Source organism: Mytilus californianus, unplaced genomic scaffold, assembly GCF_021869535.1.
Source record: "Mytilus californianus isolate M0D057914Y unplaced genomic scaffold, xbMytCali1.0.p SCAF_10, whole genome shotgun sequence".
Lineage (NCBI taxonomy): Eukaryota > Metazoa > Mollusca > Bivalvia > Mytilida > Mytilidae > Mytilus > Mytilus californianus.
In genome coordinates this window covers 4,191,432-4,216,861 of record NW_026262582.1, presented here as the reverse complement: position 1 = coordinate 4,216,861, position 25,430 = coordinate 4,191,432, and the positions used below count along the sequence as shown (strand labels likewise).

Sequence of the window (25,430 nt, the reverse complement as noted above, 5' to 3'; positions counted from 1 at the left end):
GAGGACAAATGAAGACATAGATTTTTTTACTGTTGAAATGTGCAAAGTGTATCGAGATTTGAAAAAGAATATTTACTTTCAAGTAGTTTAAATTTATGTATATGTAATAAATGTTATTGATTACATTATTGAAACCGGCCAACTAAAATCGGGATAATAAGTTCGTAAATATCTATTTTAAAAAAGTGTTTTAATACAGCTAATATAACACGCCACAGCAAATTAAAAACAAACAGACAAAATGAGCTTGACCCTATCTGCTTAACCGCATATTCATTTATACGAATTAGTTTAAAGAATAGAAACGTTTGTGAATATTTTAATTGACTGGTATACACACATGACTTGGATTATTTATATTCAATAAAAGGGGGTCCACACATATTTTTTGTACAATCATATTCTTAAATTTTTAAGAAATGGCGTCTTAACTGTCTGTAAATATTAAAATTGAAAACGATCCACCCATCTTCTCCAGTTTTTAAGACCGAAATAAACAGAAATAGGAAAATTAGACTAAAATCAACTTTGAACGAATTACTCTATTCGGCAGCGTACATCAGCGGAATGTAACGAGTGGACTATTTGGGTTACTTCGCACGTATATACAACTTATCTGTTCGTAATTTTCCGTGAACACGAAAACGACCGAAAAGTGTCAGTGATTTGATCGATCACATGCGGAGATCAACTAAATGCCCCTTCCGGAACACTTGGTACTGAGCGGCTGATACCCTTGGCACTGGTAGTACAACAGAAACAGTCGTAGTCAAAACGACAATTAAAATAAATATTCTCGTCCCCTTATTACAATTAATCATATCCCAGCCTAAAATCAGCGTGTCGTCCCCATATAACGATCAATTATATCCCAGTCTAAAATCAAACGTGACGTGCATAGTACAATTCTTGGCCTTTTAACTGAGTACTTTGGATTTCATTAGAATTATTATTAAGTAGGACAAATCTGTGACTATTCGGTGTGGAATTGTCGGTGTAGGAAGATAGATGTCAAGTGAATAGCCAAAAAATGTCTGGGAAACGAGAAATAAATACATTTTCAATTGTATTTTTTTTTTCATGTATATATTACATTAAACTAGTGAAATGTAGATTATTTGCCTTCTATCATTTATATGATTTCAGTATTTTGATTATACAAGCCTTCGGTATTACACTGTATCTCTTTGTTGTACTAAAGTGGTTGATTTATTACGACTAAGGGTATATACTCCATATGAAGGTGTCCCTACTTATAGGAGGCTTATACACAGAAGAAGAAAACCGTGCACCATCTGTCGTCATAATGATCGTTAGAATAATACAGCGATGACAAAAATGAGAAATAGTATACGAATGTTAGATTTAATGAATTACAAAGTCGCAAATAAAGAATCTCAAAGTTACAAATGTTGAATTTCAAAGTTGCAAATAAAGAATCTCAAAGTTACAAATGTTGAATTTCAAAGTTGCAAATACAGATTTTAAATATACGAATTTTGAAATTACACAGTTACAAGTTACAAATTGACAATTTAAGAATTAATAATTTTGACTAAAGTAATAAATAGGCGTAGGTACTTTAAATGAGTCACCGTGACCCGCGGGTGTGTTCTAGTAACTAAGAACCATACATGCACATTTAACCTTCTTATCTTATTGCAAGTCCTCCTTATTGATCTGCGACAAGGACTGTACAATTCTAATCTGTGGTCCATTTATACGACTTTTGAAAACTCAAAGATTGGCCAACATTAACGGTCCCAATTTTACTGCACCAGATGTGCATTTCGACCATTTATGTCTCTTCAGTTATGCTAGAGACCAAAATATTTGAAAATCCAAAACCTGTTACAGCCTTTGAAGAGCTGATTAAACCAAAAAGGTGTAATACCACCATTGATTTTCCCCTATTAGTCTTTGTTAAATTTGCACTTTTCAAAAAAATGTGCAGAATTTATCTTTGTTTCAAATAAAGAAATACTTGGCATGAGTAAAGTTTTATCCTGTCCAGTACTATAGAAAAAAATTCACATAACATTTCATTGCATATAAGAAAATAACCATCACTGGAAGTTAACCAATCAAATTTTCCCCCTTTTTTAACCTGTGTACAAGCTTTAGTAACCATGTAACCTCAAGTTTCCAAAATATTCTATAGAAACCCCAAATAAAAAAATAATGGTGCTTTGAAATACCCAAGATATATGTTTATGACCCAGAAATGTTTTACTGCAATGAAATGTAGGATCAATTACCTACAACTGTCAAATTCAAGGGAATATTTTTTTTCGACCTATTTTCGGATGCAACCGGATGTGACGTACTATGATTTAGTGGTATTACACCTAAAGGACATAAAGAATATTATTAGCGAAATCCGGACAAGGAAACAGAGCTTTGGGTGAGAGAGATATATTCCTTAATTATATAGGGTCGTCCTTGGACTTCTCCCATCCGCCAGTAAAACACGTATTAAAGGAGGGAGTCCGTTTGGCTGTGCCGGATGTATGAATACGCAACCACGTCCGGTCGGAATGGAGACGTTAATTCCAATGCCTTGTGTGTACGTTAGATAATCATTCCAACAACTCTTTGGTTGATCCGTAGATGGACTGCTGCAGTTAAGGCAAAATCTCTCTCCCAAAACAACATACTCTCATTTTCCAGTATTTGATATCCCCGCCGTCCATCCCATTAAAGTTAACGTGCAGAATCTACATATTGGATATATTGAAGATTTCAGTGTTGTCATTCTGAATACGCATAAAAAACCAGCAAACATATCAGACTTTTAATTTGGTTTAGTTGGTACACTAGACGCGTGTTTTGTTTACATAAGATTCATCGGTGGAGCTCGAATAAAAAAATTTGGAAAGCCAAAATAAAAAACAAAATTGAAGAACCTTGAAAACCAAAAATTCGGAAAAGTTGTGCCAAATACTGCCATGGCAATATATTCCTGCGGATAGAAATTATTCAACATTTTATAGACAGTAAAATTACAGAAAATGCACGTATCAATGATTAAATGTTTGCAAGAAATTTAAATTAATGAGTACAAAAGAAAATAGCTATGGACAGGCAATTGTTTTAGGCTTGTACTTGACAATGTAATTATGGAAATTTCACAGTTTCGTTAAACTGTAAATTTGTACATAAATATTTTTACAAGCTGTTGCTTTGTCCTCTACATAACACTGGTATTGATGATAAAATCTTTATGACAAATACTATTAAAAGGTAGAAAGAGTTTGCAATTGGTGATATCATCTTTCAGGTAAGAAGTTTTACATAGTATTTCTAAACTTACTGAAAGAATATATATATATGAGTATCTACATGTAATTGAGCGTTTGCTCCGAGTTGGAGTCTTCACTATGACTATCAGATGAAAAACAACTATACAAGAACTTTTCCTTTGCCTTTGTCAAGTGCATGTAATGAATTATGATTATACCTCAAATTTACTGATATCAAAATCTACACATTAAAGTTCAGATACAAAAAATATACTTTTAACTTCAAGTGATACACCGTTAAAATTGAGATTGATTACCATTAAGTTATTAAACCTATATCAAGCTAGATAGTTTGCAAACTTGACACCTTTTGGTAATATTGTGAAGATCTTTTGTGAAACAATATATATTTCCAGGAAAAAAAATTCACAAATATTAAAGTGTTTGAGATATCATTGAACATTTACTTCGTCTGCATGGTCTATCAATTCATACGCAGCGATGACGGAAGTGCTCTAATACTAACTTTAAAAGTGTAGAATATTAAACTTCTGAAACTTTATGGTAAGACGTGTTCTCTCAATATTTTGCAAACAGCTAAAATTGATTCATTTGACAATTAATTTAATTTTGACGTTTGTGATTTATCTATAGAAGTACCGGTCAGTTAGTACACAATTTATAGCTCAATTTTGCAGAAAATTATCAGGGTTGGATCAAGAAATTGAGGTAAGGGAGGAAGTAATCCTTATACTGACTTTATACAGGAGCTTTTTAGGAAGAATGAAATGAAGCTATAGCATTATCCTTTTAACTTCACGCTCCGCTATATAGATGATGTCCTCTCACTAAATAATTCAAAGTTTGGTAACTATGTTGAATGCATCTATCCCATCAAACTTCAAGTAAATGATACAAAAGATACAGTTAAGTCTGCCTCATATCTTGACTAACATCTAGAAATTGACAGTGTGTGTCGGTTGAGAACAAACTTTACGATAAAAGAGATTATTTCAGATTCCCAATTGTGAACCTTTCATTTCTATGTAGCAATATTCCGACAGCGCCTGCATATGGTGTATATATCTCCCAGTTGATACGATATTCCAGAGCTTGCATTTCCTATCATTCATGGTTTCCTTGATAGAGGGTTGTTGCTTACAATGAAACTTTTGAATAAAGAGATCCAATGTGGTGAAGTTGAAATTACCACTTCGAAAATTTTACGGACGCCATTACGAGTTGGTTGACCGTTTAGGTTTAATATCACAGATGACGACAGATATGTTTAAATTATCTGAACCACAGTCCCGTCCTCTTTTCCTTGAATGTGACCTACCGATTTAGACTTTATCGACATATTTCAAGTTATAAAACATCAATATACGAATTTCAGCGTGTCTATGGCAAATATTTGAGTGACGTGGTTACAAATGAAGAATGACAAAATAAGAAATAGTATACGAATGTTAGATTTAATGAATTACAAAGTCGCAAATAAAGAATCTCAAAGTTACAAATGTTGAATTTCAAAGTTGCAAATACAGATTTTAAATATACGAATTTTGAAATTACACAGTTACAAGTTACAAATTGACAATTTAAGAATTAATAATTTTGACTAAAGTAATAAATAGGCGTAGGTACTTTAGATGAGTCACCGTGACCCGCGGGTGTGTTCTAGTAACTAAGAACCAATCATGAACAGTTAACCTTCTTATCTTATTGCAAGTCCTCCTTATTGATCTGCGACAAGGACTGTACAATTCTAATCTGTTGTCCATTTATACGACTTTTGAAAACTCAAAGGTTGGCTAACATTAACGGTCCCAATTTTACTGCATCAGATGTGCATTTCGACCATTTATGTCTCTTCAGTTATGCTAGAGACCCAAATATTTGAAAATCCAAAACCTGCTACAGCCTTTGAAGAGCTGATTAAACCAGAAAGGACATAAAGAATATTATTAGCCACATCCGGACAAGGAAACAGAGCTTTGGGTGAGAGAGATATATTCCTTAATTATATAGGGTCGTCCTTGGACTTCTCCCATCCGCCAGTAAAACACGTATTAAAGGAGGGAGTCCGTTTGGCTGTGCCGGATGTATGAATACGCAATCACGTCCGGTCGGAATGGAGACGTTAGTTCCAATGCCTTGTGTGTACGTTAGATAATCATTCCAACAACTCTTTGGTTGTCCGTAGATGGACTGCTGCAGTTAAGGCAAAATCTCTTTCCCAAAACAACATACTCTCATTTTCCAGTATTTGATATCCCCGCCGTCCATCCCATTAAAGTTAACGTGCAGAATCTACATATTGGATATATTGAAGATTTCAGTGTTGTCATTCTGAATACGCATAAAAAACCAGCAAACATATCAGACTTTTAATTTGGTTTAATTAGTACACTAGACGCGTGTTTCGTTTACATAAGATTCATTGGTGGCGCTCGAATTAAAACATTTGGAATACCAAATAAAAAACAAAATTGAAGAGCATTGATTACCAAAAATTCGGAAAAGTTGTGCCAAATACTGCCATGGCAATATATTCCTGGGGAAAGAAATAATTCAACATTTTATAGACAGTAAATTTACAGAAAATAAACGCATCGATGATAAAATGTTTGCAAGAAATTTATATTGATGATTACAAAAGAAAATAGCTATGGACAGCAATTGTTTTAAGCTAGTACAATGTAATTATGGAAATTTCACAGTTTCTTTAAACTGTAAGTTTTTACATAAATATTTTTACAAGCTGTTGCCTTGTCCTCTACATAACCACGATATTAATGAGAAAAAAATTATAAAAAAAATAGTATTAAAAGGTAGAAACAGTTTGCAGTTGGGGATATCATCTTTCAGGTAAGAAGTTTTACATAGTATTTCTGAACTCATAAGCGTTTGCTCCGAGTTGAAGTCTTCACTGCGCCTATCAGATGAAGAACAGCAATAAAAGCACTTTTCCTTTGCTTTTGTCAATTGCATGTAGGGATGTTATGTAATGAATTATAATTATAACATATACATTAAATTTACTGATATAAAAATCTACACATTGAAGTTCAGATACAATAGAGACACTTCTTACAACAAGTGGTACACCGTTTAAATTGAGATAGATTACTACACTGTAAATATATCTGACGCCTGACGCATCCGGACGCGTTCAAAATTTGTACACCGAATGTTCAATATTTTAACGTCATATGTTCATGCTTAGAGACGTGTTCAAAGTTTTAACGTTTGTGTTAAAAAATATTAACATGTGTGTTCAGACGCAGTGAACACCGGTGTTCAAATTCTGATCTAAAAAAGAAGATAGTCGTTTGTCCGATTTTCTATCCTTCCAATTGGCAAATTCAAAAAGAAATTCTTTAAAATATATGAATGTATACGCAGGATGACGATCTTGTGAATTTTTGGCTAATATTTTAGTAATTGTGAAATATTAAACTTCCAAGCTGGCATATATGTATAGTTTATGAATTTATTTTATTATTTATTTATATATACTAGTTTTACTTATAAGTCACATAATTATGCATATCAATGAGGCCTGTTATGATAATATCGTAATAAAAATATGTCGATGTTTATCTTATTTCATGATCCGTTCATTTTATTAACATTACATGTTCAATCAGTGTTCAAATCGCTCGAAATTTTGAACACCTCGTGTTAAAAAAAATATACCAGGATACCAAATACCGGAAACAGATATCGGCTAGCGATTTAGGCGGTTAAACGAAGAATGGATACACATAAGAAAGAGACCTGGAGAAGGGACTTCTATCCCATATGAACACGAAAGAAGTAAGTAACAAGTTAGAATAATCTCCATAGGTAGTTCGATGGCTTCCTTGTTATTTTTTCATGCCAGATATATATTTATCAAATATTCATAACTGTTATATCAAAATTTTCAATATTCAACATAAAAGACGAATTCAAAAACGGGCTTTAGATATAAACGTAAATAACTGTCAGCTTTGTTCTGATGATTACCTAAACTGATGAATAAACAGTCTAACATACATTAGCTGAACACTAAGTGTTAAGAACTCTAACATCAAGTGTTAAAAAATGAAACACAAAGGCATTAAAAACTGAACACCACACATTGAATTGATGAACACTAAGTGTTAAGAACTCTTAACATCAAGTGTTCAAAAATGAAACACAAAGGCATTAAAAACTGAACACCACACATTCAATTGATGAACACTAAGTGTTAAGAACTCTAACATCAAGTGTTCAAAAATGAAACACAAAGGCATTAAAAACTGAACACCACACATTCAATTGATGAACACTAGTGCAAACATTTGGAACACCATTTTTGACTTAGAAAATGCATTTGTTTTTTTTATTTGCAGGAATCGTTAGATTAAAATGTTTGAATTAGGAACCGGTAGCCAATAATCCCAAAAAGGTCATTTCTGCATGCTATAAAGTGGTGGAAAAAAGAAAGATGTCGAAAAAAGGTATGACAATATATGTATATTAATAGCTTATGTGGGTGTATCATTTCTATCTGTTCACCTTAGGTCAAGAAATCGACTTTTGTAATTTATAATGTCAAAACTTGCATTTCATTGCTATAGAATATCAATTTGTACACTAGTATATATCGACATTAAAGCATAACAAGCATTGCATAATTTGATGCTTTATGAAAAACTCTCTTCTATTAATTTTTAATTTTGTTTTGCAGGATATATAGGCTCATAGACATTCCTTGATGTGGAGGATTTTGACATTGGAAGTTGATAACAACACATAAAATGCCACCCAGTTGATAGCTTTAAGTGAAGATGCACTGAAAAGTGGAGCGTACATTGTATGTGATCGTACTAGAACTGTTGGAATTTGCAAAATTTTAAACTTTCATTGTGACAAATACCTATATCATAAACTATCTAATTATCACATTGACATGCTTTTTTGGTTAGGATACAAATGATGTTGCAACTATCTAGTCATGTAGGGGAAAATCATTATTTGTGATATATACTAAGTCAGTTTAAAAACATTATGTATGTGATTTCACTGACTGTTACTTTTGATATCATAAGGTATCTGGTGTACTTTTCTTACATATAATATGCTCATTTGATTACATAAAGAATTACTTGTTAAAATATGTTTTATTGTTATATTTTGCCTGATTGAATATAGTTTTTATAACAGTTTATTTAAGTTGAGTACTTATGGAAAATTATGTACGCTTGAAAATAGAACATGTTCCACATTTGAACACCATCACTTTGAACACTTATGTCAACTGTTCTGAAAGTTAACGACTGGTGTTCTGAATCTTAACACTTTGGCTTTAAACATGTTCTATGTGTTCAAAAAGTGTTACATGGCTGTTGAACGCGTCGACGTATTAAGATTTTGAACATTCGGACACGTTAAATCGTTGAACACTAAGTGTTAAGAACTCTAACATCAAGTGTGCAAAAATGAAACACAAAGGCATAAAAAAACTGAACACCACACATTCAATTGATGAACACTAGTGTAAACATTTGGAACACCATTACACGTTCAAAAAGTGTTACAAAAAAGCGTTCAAGCAGTGTTCTATTTATTAACACTTAGATTTACAGTGTAGTAAGTTATTAAACCTATATCATCGAAGCTAGATAGTTTGCAAACTTGACACTCTTCGGTAATATTCATTACACATTTATGCGTTGTATGTCACTGGCACTTGTATCTGAAAAAAAAATTCCTATGTTATATTACGGTTAATAGGAAATATTTTTTCAGAGACAAGTGCCTGTGTTGTATATATATACAATAACAATCTGCAATGATCACTAAAAAAGAACGTCGTGTTAGCTCGAAGTGGATCATGAGTGAATAAACCCTCCGGCATCGAAGATTTTTTGTGAAACAACATATATTACCGGAAAAAAATATCCCAATATTAAACCGATTGATATATCATTGAATATTCACTTAGTCTGAATGGTCTATCAATTCATACACAGCTAAAATTGATTCAAAAAATATAAAAAAAAATAGAGAAAACTAGTCCAAAAAAAAAAAAAGAATAGAGAATAATTGGCAAAATTTAAATCACATTCCTTGATGTCACAATCGAGGGAAAGAGGACGGGATTGTGATAACGACAATTGGAACATATCCGTGGTCATCTGTGACACATATATTCAATAAAGGCAAAATAACCAAACACGCTTAAAACGTTCGAAGGGATGACTTCAACTTTCCCACTTGGAATCATTGGTCACCAGCTTCCTTGAAAGCAGCAACTCTCTTTCAAGAAAATCATAAAAGAAACATACTAAGATCTAGAATATATGAGTGAATGAACTTCATATGCAGGCGCTGCTGAAAAGTTGGCACATATGAATTGAAAATTCATACGCAACTTACCTCGAGTCTCATATACGACCCTTAGACCCCCTTTAATTACTGGCAAATTGACAGTAATAACTAATAAAGGATTCAGACACAGTTGTCTTAGCTTTATGAAAATTCCTTAAAGACAGTTTTCAAAATTATGATGTAGTTTAACACTTTTTACATCTATATTCTTACCTGGATTACAACTGGTTGCTGTTTTTCCGCAATAAGCGCACAATAAAACTAAGACGAGAATCGTCGAAATCATTTTACTAGTCATGAATTGCTGTTGCTAGTTTTGGCTCCATTATTTTGTGTTGCTTTTATTTGTATAGTTTCTGATATATTATTTGCCAACAATATTGTAATTTGATATATTAATTACATTTTGTCACGCATTTGTCATGTAATGATTACTTTTTCCGCTAATTGCAGTTTTAAAATTACACAATGTACTTTTTATTGACATTGCATTATACTGTGATAACGATATTCAAGAAATGTTTTTGATCGCGAAAACTGATTATAAAACACATACTGATATTATTTAAATATTCATATAGCATATATTTACCAGATATGCAGCCCAGTCTCAACTGGGACTATTATACTAATTTAGTATAATAGTCACAGGTCTCAATGTAGCTGTTCCGGACCATATGAGTATATTTTTGGACTATACGCAAATAGTACGAAGAATTTCGGACTGATTGATGAATCATTTTAAAAATAACTGCATGTTGACATTCAGAATGGATGTCTCGATTCCCCCTCCCTCCGGATTTTAGCATTTACTAACTGTCAGTGACAAACATTAAACAAATTGATTGTGAAAGACTGAGAATTAACTACTACGGGTCATGAGGGTCTCGCACGGTCGGTGAAATCAAGGCAGTAAAAATATCTAATAACAAAGAATAAAAAATGAAATCAATACTTTATAAATTGCATGTGTTCGAAGCGCTTTTTGCATCGCACGCTAAGGTGATATTGGCCACAATGAAATATAAAATTGGGAACATGTACCAGAGAAGGGGGGGGGGGGGGGGGGGGGGAATATCAAATACGGTAAAAAAGGAATAAAATTGCAGTATGGTTAATCAAGACCCGATCAACAATGATTGATACATGTTGACGTAATTTATGATAGTGCGAAGCACTCACTACCTTTTTAGAAAGGTTAAACTTGTCTAGATTTATCTTCATCAGGAGTGCTCAAAGCTGAATATTTAAAAGCCAAGGATGTATAAAAACCGAAACAGTTGAAGAGCTATATGACCAAAAAGGACCTAAAATAATAGCCAAATCCATCTAAGATAATATGCTGATTGTAGCATAATACCGTAACGACTCTGAAACTCAACAGTGAAACATTAAACCAGCGTTCATCAAAAGCAATTGTGGATAAAGTATTGTAATGTTCCTCGTCAAAGGCCTCTTTGATATGAAGAATAGAAATGAAAGTACCATCTTTGAGCAATCTTATAACATCTTTAAGTGTAATTTGGCTCCCCTTTCATTCCTTTAAGCTCTAAGTGTTTTTCATAATCAATATAAAAAATGGAGACGTGGTAAGATTGCCAATGAGACGAACTATCTACCGGAAACCAAATAACGTAGATGTTAGCAACTATAGGTTACCGTACGCGTGAGGCTTTCAACAATGAACAAAAAACCATACCGCATAGCAAGCTATAAAAGACCCCGATATAACAGGCTCCTGAGTTACGACATATGCCCATTTAATGATTATGAAAGCTATTATCAAATACATGTGTTCGGCACATTACCCAGATCAAAGCTACTTGAAATACAGATAAAGGTATATAGACATAGGAGAATGTTGATGTCCATGCTCGTACCATTGTATATAGACATAGGAGAATGTTGATGTCCATGCTCGTACCATTGTATATAGACATAGGAGAATGTTGATGTCCATGCTCGTACCATTGTATATAGACATAGGAGAATGTTGATGTCCATGCTCGTACCATTGTATATAGACATAGGAGAATGTTGATGTCCATGCTCGTACCATTGTGTATAGACATAGGAGGATGTTGATGTCCATGCTCGTACCATTGTATATAGACATAGGAGAATGTTGATGTCCATGCTCGTACCATTTCAAGTTAGATATAGGTATATAGACATAGGAGAATATTGATGTCCATGCTCGTACCATTGTATATAGACATAGGAGAATGTTGATGTCCATGCTCGCACCATTGTATATAGACATAGGAGAATGTTGATGTCCATGCTCGTACCATTGTATATAGACATAGGAGAATGTTGATGTCCATGCTCGTACCATTGTATATAGACATAGGAGAATGTTGATGTCCATGCTCGTACCATTGTATATAGTCATAGGAGAATGTTGATGTCCATGCTCGTACCATTGTATATAGACATAGGAGAATGTTGATGTCCATGCTCGTACCATTGTATATAGACATAGGAGAATGTTGATGTCCATGCTCGTACCATTGTATATAGACATAGGAGAATGTTGATGTCCATGCTCGTACCATTTCAAGTTAGATATAGGTATATAGACATAGGAGAATGTTGATGTCCATGCTCGTACCATTGTATATAGACATAGGAGAATGTTGATGTCCATGCTCGTACCATTGTATATAGTCATAGGAGAATGTTGATGTCCATGCTCGTACCATTGTATATAGACATAGGAGAATGTTGATGTCCATGCTCGTACCATTGTATATAGACATAGGAGAATGTTGATGTCCATGCTCGTACCATTGTATATAGACATAGGAGAATGTTGATGTCCATGCTCGTACCATTGTATATAGACATAGGAGAATGTTGATGTCCATGCTCGTACCATTGTATATAGACATAGGAGAATGTTGATGTCCATGCTCGTACCATTGTATATAGACATAGGAGAATGTTGATGTCCATGCTCGTACCATTGTATATAGACATAGGAGAATGTTGATGTCCATGCTCGTACCATTCCAAGTTAGATGGTATTGGCTTGGTGTGTATGTAATTTTATAGATGGACGGTTGGACTGAAAACTTATTTTTATCGGTTTTAACGAGATAGCACTGTCTTGGTCATGTGCCACGAAAGTCCATCATTAAGGGTACCTGTGACTAATTTCACAAAAAAACTTACGAGAAAACAAACTAGATACTCCAATGATGATTGTGCTTAAGTTTGGTTAAAGTAAGTCATGAACATTTCAGTAGAAAATGTGTAACATTTGTGAAAAGAGCCCCAGTACTCTAAATAAAAGTATTGCGTCTAAGATTTAGAATAGCGGTGTCCCAGGTCTAGGGTATAGTGTCCCAGAATAAGGTATGACGTCTCAGATTTAGAATAGCGGTGTCCCAGATCTAGGGTATAGTGTCCCGAAATAAGGTATGACGTCTCAGATTAATGTTAACGTCTCAGATCTAGGGAATAGTGTCCCGGAATAAGGTATGACGTCTCCGATTTAGGTAAACGTCTCTGCGACTCTTTTCACAAAAAAAATCTTACGATTAAAATTTATCGTAAGTTATACTGAAATGTGTATGACTTACGAGTATTTTTACTCTTAAGATTTTTTTGTGAATAGAGTCGCTGCAGATCTATAGGATTTAGCATCTCAGATTTAGGCTATAAAATCGTCAATTATCATGTCGCATGTCTCAGCTCACAGTGCTCCATGTACTGTGACATACATGTAATACAGCATATCATAATAATATGTTTGACTATTGGTTTTATCTTATTGTATGTAGCTATGGGTAAGTTGTGGCGAAATAATATTGGAAATTGTTTCTTTTCAAAAGATAGGATTCTAAATGGGGTTTGTTGCATTTTTGGGCCTCAAATCGTTGCAAATCAATCATAAATTATTTTTTACTGTAACCAGGTTGGTTGTCAGCAATATTCTAAGGGAAATGACTCCAAGTACGATGGGTGTACGCCCCGACCCTGTGGTCATTTTTTTAATGGAAAGGGTTCTTACTATACGAATCTTCAAATGATAGAAATAGGTATATGAATAATTATTGTTCCAAGTTATAATAGTTTTTCAGTAGTACTCTGTGGAATATATATATATATATATATATATATATATATATATATAAACTAATTGCGCCTTTTTTTTTATATGCTGTGCGGCAAGTCCCAATATTTATTTGATTTTTACCCCCAAATTGTCTCGTAATATAATGTGTAACCGATTTTGTTCGTAGAATTTTAAATAAATTATGTAGTAGACATTTTTTATTTTTTGCTATTTAAATGACAAAATTATATTGAGGTTTAAAAATCCTGGATCCGCAACTGATTTTAATCCAACAGAGTGCTGACGTGTAGAAAATACATTTATAGAGATATTAAGTTTAAGGCAGAGATGTACATAAATGTACGTGTTAATCAATGTTTCATTGTGGCTATCAGATGTATTATATTGATTTCATAGACAACAACATTGAACATATGAGCAAAAACAATCAAGGAAATTGCTCTCTTGTCTGGTAAGTCTCATCTTATATCTTAGAATATTCAAAAATATATAAGGGCTATCGTATAACACATTATTCAAACGATTTTGATTTGAAATAACATGTCCATAAATAGTATTCATCAGTTATTACAGGTCACATCAAGGTTATGTTTTGAACCTGCGTAGTATTTTTCTGAAGCCGAGTGTATGATTATTATTTTGCATGATAATGTTCTTTGCTGTGGTAAGCCGTTTTTATATTTATTCCATTCTTAAGATAATAAAGATAAAAAAAGATATATAAAAAACTACTTTTATGAATTAGATAAGCTCTCTTTTATATTTCATAAGATAGCTTATGTTTTTAATTTTAAAGATATATTATAAACTTAATAAGATATTTTATATAAACTAAATAAGATATCTTATAAACTTATTGAGATATCTTATAAATTAGATAAGATATCATATAAAGTATATTAGATATCTTGTATTCTTTATGAGATGTGGCTTATTAAATTTGAAGTTAAAAACATATCTTATATACTTTATAAGATATCTTATTAACTTTATTAGATATTTTAAAATTGAATAACTTTAAAAATGGCTTGCAATTCTATGCTTTTAATGTCTGTTATGTTTTATCTATGTCTATAACCTATGTCTGTTAATCGTTCTGAACATGCATGAAATATTTGCCACTGGACATTAAGTAGCCAACAATTAATTTATCTGTCAATATCGGTTCAAAGCTAAGAAGATAAGCTTGTGTTGTCTATGTAAGTATGATATAGACAAGTCCGACTTTAAATAAAGCTTTTGCACTTTTAATTTAGCTTCTTATCAATGTTATTGTTCATCTTCAAACGTAGACCCGAAAAAAAAGCTATGACAACTAGTTACATATATTGTACTGATGATACATGATGGTGTGGATGGGAGTTTACAGAATAAGGAATAATGGGCAAAAAATATAAAAGAGAGAAAAATGGACCCTAAAAATAAAGAATGAGTTACTAAAATATAAAGAATAGAGAATAATGGGCAAAAAGTATAAAGAATAGAGAAAAATGGCATAAAAAATTAAAGAATACAGAAATGAAGGACCCCCATCCAGACCCTGATACATGTATAATGCGTGACGGATGGAAGTCAATGCGACACCCTACCCTGACACATTATTCTGACCCCGAGCTGCAGTCTTTGTTTTTACTCCTGCACGCCGCGTGCTTAACGAAGAATCAGATTTTTTTGTAATTTTAAAGTCTTTGGTTTGACTCGACCGAGGATCGATCTCCCACACTCAAGGCGAGCACACGAGGCGAGCACGAGGAGGTTTGTACTGTTGGACCTATCGTGATATCTTTAAGTGAAGCACCCAAGGTAGCAGGGGCATGACACACATCAATAGGAATGGTGATAATCGGTATTTTAATCAGAGTCTAGTTTAGGTCTTTACTGTCCCCTTTACCTTTACAAACAAATATCATTTTCTGATACTGAAATGCCGGCGTAGCATTAGACGGATTTGAAGGCATGGCGTTTTTTTCTGTGTTATTTAATCTTAATATATGATATCAGAAACCTTTAACCGTTCCGTTTGACTTTGTATAAAGAAAAATTGGATATCACTGGTCATTTTGAACTAGATGTACTATTCTAACGTTCTATTAACTGCCTGTACTTGACCCATATTTCCAACATATATGTCAAAATCCTTAAACACGTGGTATCATCTAAAATTAACTTCAAGTTTCAAGGACAATAAACTGATAAACAATTTATCTCATCGACAAGAACAATAAATATTACATACAGTTTCATACTTTGTAGAGTTCATGATGGCTGCTTCTTTTCGGTATGTGCGACAATATATTGGACCAGTGAAGGCTGTGATTTTGGACTGGAGCGGTACAACGGCTGACAAGTATGTTCTCGCTCCAGCTGTTGTTTTTGTTGATGTTTTTAAGAAACATGGAGTACCTATCACAATGTTAGAGGCACGCGAACCGATGGGACTTAGGAAGGATCTACACATCAAGGCTTTGACGGAAATGCCAGATATTCGACAACGCTGGAAAGAAATGAAGGGACAGGAACCTACACAAAACGACGTAGATAAAATGTTTGCAGATTTTGTGCCAATGCAATTAGCATGCCTTCGTACGTATACAGACTTAATTCCAGGTACCAAGACTGCTGTACAACAATTGAGAGACAATTTTAAAGTAAAAATTGGACACACTACTGGTTTCTTAAGCTCTATGGTGGACGTCTTGTTAGAGGATGCCAAAAAACAAGGATATGTTCCAGATGCATCGGTCGCCGGAGATGACGTTATCAACGGGGCACGTCCTAAGCCTTTCATGGTTTATAGAAATATGGATTTACTTGACGTGAGTACGATCCAGTCAGTTGTAAAAGTTGACGATACGGTTTCTGGAGTTGGGGAAGCCCTTGAGGCTGGGTGTTGGGGTGTTGGCGTTTCTAAATATAGTAACTATATGGATATTAACAGTTTAGAAGATGCCGATAAAATGACACCAGAGGATGAATTTAGAAAAATTGAAAAGTCTCGTGAGATACTACGGAAGTCTGGTGCGCATTATGTGATTGACAGCATTGCAGATTTACCTGAAGTTGTGGAAGAAATTAACCAGAGACTTAAGCATGGAGAAAAACCTTAATTTAAGTATAGAATATGTGAAAATTATAGATGACATTTCAAAACTTGACCACAATTTTCCCATGGTTTAATTACTATTTATTTTGATACTGTCAAAAATCACTATCTTAAAAAAAAATGTTACCGTCACAGTTTGTTTTCTTTTTTATACACTTTAAACTTTATGGATGTCTCCTCGTATTCCTCTTGATACAATCAGTTTAAAGTTGTCTAGAGTTGGCTTGGAAAGATTAAGAGCTCGACATGTGATGTAGACACTTGCCTATTGATTAAGTTCATATATTGATATTTAGATCTATCCTGTCCTCTTTTCCTCGAATGTTACCTACCGAATTAGACTTATCACCGGGTTTTTACTTACACGAACAACACGACGGGTGCCACATGTGGAACATTATCTGTTTACCCTTCCGGAGAACATGACATCACCCCCGGTTTTTGGTTGGGTTTGTGTTGCTCTTTCATTGGCTATTCTATGTTGTGTTTTGTATACTGTTAATTATCGTTTGATCGTTTTTTCGTTTTTTTTTTTTTTGTTGCCATTGCATTGTCAGTTTTCTTCCGACTTATGAGTTTGATTATCCCGTTTGTATCTTTCGCCTCTCGTCTATGCCTGTTCTGTTTCATTTTTGCTCCGGATGATGAATTTAAACAATGATACAATAAGGTAGCACTAACTTCACTATAATAGATTCCTGGTGCTCCGGAGGATAGAATAATGGATTATTGTTTTCTTTTGCATATCTTTCTTGTTGATGTACCTTTTAAGGAAAGGATGAATTTAAGGTATTTCTTTGTCATAGTATGCTGAATGGTTCAAACATGACCGTCATTGTTACAAATGATAGATAATTTGACAAAATAATGTTAATGAAAACTATTCTGAAAATCATGCAGAGGGAGGGCTTATTGTGAATAAATTGGAGGAAACGCTTGAAATATTTATTACCTTGGAAGAATTATGGTTGACATGGCATTTATTTATTAATTAATTAATTATTTATTTGTTGTTATTGGCTTTGAACTAGCTTTCAGAAGCTGCGAGTACTCTTAGCTATACGCAACTATTATGCTTTGTGTCTTTTGAGTTAAGCCAATAGCCAATGATTTTTATAGTTTTTTCTTATGTTGTGCTGTTACACCACTGTCCAAGCTTAAGGTTAGGGGGAGGGTTGAGCGCTCACAAACATGTTTAACCCCGCCACAGTCTATTATGTACCTGTCCTAAGTCATGCCCCCGCCATATTCTTTCATGTGCCTGTCCCAAGTCATGCCCCGCCATATTCTTTCATGTGCCTGTCCCAAGTCATGCCCCGCCATATTCTTTCATGTGCCTGTCCCTATTCAGGAGCTTGTTGGTCAGTGGTTGTCTTTGGTTCATGTCTGTTATTTTTTTCCCGTAAATTATATTGTTATAGATTATTTAGGCTGTTAGTTTTCTCGTTTGAATTGTTTCACATTTTTCATGTCGGGGCCTTTTATAGCCGACTATACGGTATGGGTGTTTCATTGTTGAAGGCTGTACGGCTGCCTATAATTGCTTACATCCAGTTCATTTGAACTTTGGTGGATAGTTGTCTCACTGGCAATCATACCGCATCTCCTTTTTTTTTTATAAGTTTGTGCATTATAAAACTCGTTCACATGATAGATGGCCTTCTTCGCGAATTCGAAAAAGAATTTTTGCAAAGTATAAAGCAATCATAATTTCTCAATGTATTCTAAATATTTTTTTTAAAGTTTATGACGACGGACGACGGACGGACGCCAAGTGATGGAAAAAGATCACATGCAATTTAAGGCCAGGTAGGTTAATGTTGGATATAGACTTTTCTAACATTCAAAGTTTATTAAAATTATACAGCATTTAGGCTTTGACCTTGCGAGTAAAACAGAAATAGAGCAAATTTTGGTAGATTGTTGTCTCATTAGCAACCAAACCAGGTCAGTTTTGACCAAATATTGACTGTCCTATGATTAGGTTTTTGATAACAATGTTGATCTTATAATGATAAATAATCTTTGACCATTTAGGTTCAAGTCATGTCAATTAACCAGTTCATCCATCTAGACTTTTAAACCAGCTCTAAAGAGCCTATGTCGCTCACCTGCACCTTCCACAATGGCAACTTTTTTTTAAAAATCATCATAAAAGGTGAATAATTCTATTAAGAGTTAACTGACAATTTCAGTCATGTTGACATATTTGTAGATCTTATCCTGCTGTTAATTTTTCCTTTTTAAGGTTTCTATTTATCTATTATAGTTTTCAAGATAATTGGCAAAAAATGCTTACAAATTATCATTTTAGAGCAATAACTTAGATAACGAGTCGACTGAAGATTTCTGCCATTGTAGCACATTTGTAGATCTTGTCTTGCTGATCATTTGTGCTATTTAAAGTTTATATGGTGGGGTTTGGTTTCTCAGTCTTTGGGTTTCTATGTTGTGTTTTGTATACTATTGTTTGTCTTTTTCTTTTTTAGCCATTTCGTTGTCAGTTTATTTTCGACTTATGAGTTTGAATGTCCCTGGCTTTGGTATCTTTCGCCTCTCTTTTATATCTATCTATTACAGTTTTCAAGATAATAGGCAAAAATGGGGAATATCGTCAATAAAGGGCAATAACTTCAATAAGGAGTCGACTATCGATTTCGATTATGTTTGACTTATTTGAGGATCTTGTCTGGCTGATCATTTTTGCTTTTTAAAGTTTCTATTTATCTGTCATAGTATTTAAGATATTAGGCACATACGAAAAAAATTGGTAAAAATGTCATGAAAGGGCAATAACTCTAATAAGGAGTCGTCTGATGATTTTTGTCATGTTGACTTATTTGTAGATCTTGTCTTGCTATCATTTTTTGCTTTTTTTAAAGTTTCTATCTGTCTATTACAATTTTCTAGGTAAAAGGCATTTTTTTTCAAATGGTAAAATTTGTCATTTAAGGGCAATGACTCCTTTAAGAAGTCGTCTGACAGTTTTGACTTAAAACGACAATAGGTAGTGAAAGCTTAACATTCTGATTTTTTTTTCCATGTCAGATTTTCTTTATTTATAGCGGTATTTGAAATAATAGGCAAAACTTGCATTTTACCTCTATGTTCTATTTTTAGCCACGTCGGCCATCTTGGTTGACAGCCGGGATCATTGGACACATTTTTTAACTAGATACCCTAATGATGATTGTGACCAAGTTTGGTTGAATTTGCCCAAATAGTTTCAGAGGAGAGGAATTTTGTAAAAGTTAACGACGACGACTACGACGGACGACGGACGCCAAGTGACGAGAAAAGCTCACTTGGCCTTTCGGCCAGGTGAGCTAAAAAAAATCGTCTTTTAAACTAATTGGCCAAATATAACCAAACTCTACTTGAATGCTCCTAATGGTATCTTGTTTAAAAATTGTATCCAAGCATTCGATCCATCAACAAACATGGCCGCTGTTGCTAAAAATAGAGCATAGGGGGTAATATGTAGTTTTTGGTTTATATCTCAAAAATTAAAACAGTTGGATTATGGATCAGCGGGTAATGGTCTGTTTCCTTCAAAAATTGGACAATCAATTTGGAAGTTATTATACCTGATATATCAATTAAAAAAAAAACAATTCACAGTTTTTGGCTTATATCTCGAAGAGAAAAACTGACAAGGTGAAATGATCAGCAGGTCAAGGTCTATCTCCTAAGTAACTTTCATAGGATAATCCATTTTGGAGTTATTGCCCTTGAAATGTCATTGTTCTGCAAATTTCGACGTTTTTGGTTATTAACTTAAATACTTAAATAACTAGAAAAGAAATTTTAAACAGTAAAACTACTAAAACAGTAAGATCTAAATTTGATGTGGACGAAATTATCAATTGGCGAAATATAGGAGTGATTGGACTTGAAAGACAATTGTTTTTCAGCACAATATGATCTACAAATAAGTCAACATTGCCGAAATTGTCAACCGCCTCCTTATAGGAGTTATTTCTCCTGAATGATGTGTTTACCCACTTTTGCATTTTACTACAATATCCAGAACTAGATTGTTTGAATGACTGGTGTTTTACGCCACATTCAGCTCTATTGTGCTGTTTCGTGGCGGTCAGTTTTCATTGGTGGAGGAAGCTGGAATGCCCGGAGAGATCCAACAACCTTCGGTAGGAAAAGTGACAATCTTAGTTCAGGGCTAGACTTTACAAGTATGAAATACTAGTGTCTAATCCACTTGTTTGTTTTCAAAAAATGAGAGGCGAAGGATATCAAAGGGACATTCAAACTCATAAGTCGAGAATAAACTGACAACGCCATGGCTAAAAAAGAAAAGACAAACAGACAAACAACAGTACACTAAACACAACATAGAAAACCAAAGACTGAGTAACACGAACCCCACCAAAAACTGGGGGTGATCTCAGGTGATCCGGAAGGGTAAGCAGATCCTGCTCCACATATGGCATCCGTCGTGTTGCTCATGTTAGAACAAACCCGGTGATAAGTTTAATTCGGTAGGGTGACATTCGAGGAAAAGGTGACGGGGTTGTAGTTACGACAATTGGAACATATCCGTTGTCATCTGTGAAACTGATATTCCATAACGGTCAACCAACTCGTGATGGCGTCCGTAAAATTTACGAATGGGACGATTTCAACTTCACCACTTGGAATTCTTGGTTTAATAGCTTTCTTGTGAGAGAACATCATCTATATAGCGGAAAGTGAAGTTACAGGATATTGCTAACTTCTTTTCTTTCTTCCTAAGAAGTTCCTGTATGAAGTCAGCCTCATATGAATAAAGTCGGCAAGAAGAGGAGCACAGTTGGTTCCCATGGGAATATCGATTGTTTGTTGAAAAACACGTCCTCCAAAAGTAAACAAATATGTTGTCAATCAAGAATTCAATCCTCTTATTAATGTCAGTTTCAGAGAATTTTTTGTTTGAATCAGAGATATTTTTTACAAAGTACGCCGATTTATACCTCCCTAAGACAAGAAACTTGTATCTACGTAGGCCATTCTTTTTTATGAAACAAAGCAGGACCAACTCAATTTGTCTTTGAGTTTGGAATGGGGAATACTTGTGTAAAGTGTAGAAAAGTCAAATGTTTTAATATTATTGCAAGATGAAAGAGTCTTGGATTGTATGTACTCTAAAAGATGTTTGAAATTTTTTAGTATTCACATCTGATTCACGCCTCCTCTATAATAGGTAGCTTCACAATAACTTTGAAGCCCGGCTTTGATTGCTGATAAAATAAATAAACAGACTTGTATTGAAAAGTAGAAGAGGTTTCTGCAATTTTCTCCAGACTATCATCGCACTGAACAATGAACTTTAAGTACCTTACTTTCTAGGAAAACAAAGTTACTTAACGGAATTAATCAAATAAAACAAAGTTACCTCACGGAAATGGAGAAACAAGTTCAATGAGAGGTAGAGAAATCCAATTACCAGACTCAGGATCGAAGTTGAAAGTTATTTTCACGTTTGAGTGAGTGTGTTAAAAGTCTGTAAAATGTATTATATTGTATTATAATTCTCATATTATAGGAGGGCCAAGTTTGCAGTTGTCATATTAGTGGTCCATGTTATTTTCAGTTGGGTTAAAAGTGGGTATAATTTATATTCTATATCATATTTTTGTCGTGGGTGTTTTGCAGTTCTTAATTCAGCAAGGATAAACTCATGTTCGTCAGTGGGGTGAGTTGTTACGAGTCATTGCAAACTTAGGAAGAGTTGGGGGAAACAGGGGCAAGTGAAAGAGGGACGTTGGGTTGCGTAGGTGGGAGGTGAGTTGTCCTGCTTCTGTTAAGACATTGTTAATCAATTATTCACATATTACTAAAACAATTTAGTAACTGGTATTAGTAGTATCCTTCTGAAGGATAAATACCTGGCACACAGCTACATAGAGGGGAGGGAAGGATCACAAGAATCAAAGTCAAGAAAACATCAGCCAGAAGTTATGTGAATCCTGCTTTGTACTATACTATTACCCTCCTCTCACTGAGTTCACTCTAATTATTGGTTGGGCTTAAAAAGTAAAATAACAATAAACTGTTAACACAGAGATATGTCTCACCTTTTTGTTATTTTGATAGTAAAATGCAAATGTTGAAGTTAGAATAGCAATACCTTAACATGTAAGTTATGCCAAATATTTAAAGTCAATGAACCATGTCTGTTGAAGGTACAGGGCAAAACAATTCCAAGGAAATCAGATGTGCCAATGCTAATACATATATGCATACAAAATATCATTAACTTACCACTAGTAATTCCTCATAAACAGACCTAATCACAAACTAATACAATGTACATGTAAACTAAGCAAAAGTTTCAAAGTCAACAGGCCATGACTGAGCGGTGGAGCCAAATTATCCCGCCATGAAAACGAGGTGTGCCAATGCTTGTATAACTGCATACCAAATATCATTGATCTACCACTAGTGGTTCATCATAAACTGACCTAATCACCAACTAATACATGTAAAAAATTGAAAACAACACGTTTAATAATTTCATGCGTCCGAAGCGCTTTTCTGGATTTACCTTCATCAGGAACGCTCAAAGCCAAACATTTGAAATCCGAGGGATGTATAAGTACCGAAACAGTTGAGGAGCTATATGACAAAAATACCTAAAACAAATAGCCAAATCCATCTAAGGTCAACTTTGCCTGAGGGAGTTGAAACCTTAGTTTCTTTATAATTTCAAAATTTATAAACGGGCACTTTTAGAAAAGTTTGTTATAAATCATGTCAGTACCGAAGTACTGACTACTGAGCTGATGATACCCTCGGGGACTGATAGTCCACCAGCAGAGGTATCGACCCAGTGATGTAAAAAATTGAAAACAACCTGCATACCAAATATCATTGACCTACCACTAGTGGTTCCCCACAAACTGACCTAATCACAAACTAATACATTGTTGATGCCGCCAATGCCAGAAACAGCATACCTATGTCTCGAGTTTTGACTCTGTCAAGGCGAGACAAAAATACAGAACTTAGTTATCTATTGATTGTTTTCTGGGCTTGTTTTTATCTTAGTTTTTTCTTTTGGCTTAGTTTTGTGTGTTCTTTTTTAAATTATGGTTTTTATTGCCCCCTTAGTAACTTCTGACCATTTTTGGAATTTTATCAAAGGTGTGTCATCCAAAAAGTATAACAAAAATACCATACTTCAAGGCCAATTCAAAAAGTGGGGGTCCATAAAAACTGACAAAATTAAATGCTATCAATCAATGGAACAAGAGAAAAAAACAACTGCCATATATTGCTAACTTTGTACCTTCCCAATGACACACATACCAAGTCAGAATAGTACTACTCACTACTTTGTATAACAATACCTTACAATTCAATAAACTACAAGAATTTAATATTCTTAGAAAAAAATAAAATCATCTTGGAGGTGTTGTGGTGATTTTAAGTTGAACAAACAGGTCAATCATGTGTACCCCCATACACTCTGTAGTGGTGCACATACAAAACCTAATGTAGGACAAAGTTGTACAACAAAAAGTCACAATTCATTATCAAGATAATTTGTCTCGGATAAGAAAAATAAAGTTTTAATATTTTTTCTACTGTAAATGAACTACAACTTTTAAACAGAAGAAATATATCCTTTGTACAATTAAAAGGAGTAATTCATGTGAAAATTGGCCCTAAGAATTTGACGTTTTTTTAATCAGGCCAAAATACTACAAATTTCACATAGAAATAGTTGTGACATAACTATTAATACAAAATAACTTCTTGTTTTCACATTGCATTAAAAATGACGAAGAAATGACACCTCAAGTATGCATTTGTATTGTAACATCAGTTTTGGTCAAATTTTCGATAAATTTAAACAGTTTTTAACATAATATACTTGGCCACCACCTGCGATCCAGAAAATCTTTGTGTCAAGGGATTTAATATCATCATTTGCAATTTTTTTTTATTTCAACGAAAGAAATCTCTGTATTACTGAAAAATTATTACACCAGGGTTTTCGATATCACAAACTAGTCGAAACATTTACTAAATTTTATCATCGGTACAACTTACTGGGACATCATTCGTAAATATAAATCAACATGCAGACATCTTATACGTTCATGTATTTCACATCCAATATTTTATGGTAATATTCTTTACAAAGCACAAAAGTGTCGGCATTCACCTCAAAGGCCGCTAACCAAACCTTTAAACAGACTTATTCGGAAAGGATATAGTTACGATACTGTTGTCAAGTCATTAAGGATTGCATATTTTGGTATTAATATTGATTCACTCATATGGTCTTTGCATCGGAAATAAACACATTTATTCTAAAACCAGTTGTTGGCATGATACGGGTTATGTTCTTCTCATATATTTTATGATGGTATAATACTAAACCTCGAACGGGAGGGATTGTACTTGATTTTCATATGATGAAGACATAATCTTTCGATCCGTTTAATTGAGGTTTGGAGCTGGCATGTCAGTAACTGCTAGTAGTCCTTTGTTCATTTATGTATCATTGTCATTTTGCTTAGTTTCTTTTGTTACCTATTCTGACATCGGACTCGGACTTCTTTTAAACTGAGTTTTTTACTGTGCGTATTTCTGTGTGTTTCTTTTTTCTACATTGACTAGAGGTATA

General features: G+C 33.9%; 1 protein-coding gene across 2 annotated transcripts; it reads left to right on the top strand.

Annotated features, from left to right (window-relative positions):
• The first annotated feature begins 14,020 nt into the window (after positions 1–14,020).
• LOC127717480 (phosphonoacetaldehyde hydrolase-like) lies at positions 14,021–16,927 on the top strand. 2 transcript variants are annotated; one of them, XM_052223145.1, is made up of 2 exons: positions 14,021–14,143; positions 15,946–16,927. In XM_052223145.1, exon 2 carries the CDS (start codon positions 15,951–15,953, stop codon positions 16,797–16,799), a length of 849 nt encoding a protein of 282 aa, XP_052079105.1. In that variant the 5' UTR covers positions 14,021–14,143; positions 15,946–15,950; the 3' UTR covers positions 16,800–16,927. The 2 variants fall into 2 exon arrangements, with proteins under 2 accessions (XP_052079105.1, XP_052079104.1); XM_052223144.1 differs by lacking the exon at positions 14,021–14,143 and adding an exon at positions 14,282–14,356.
• Positions 16,928–25,430: the final 8,503 nt, after the last annotated feature.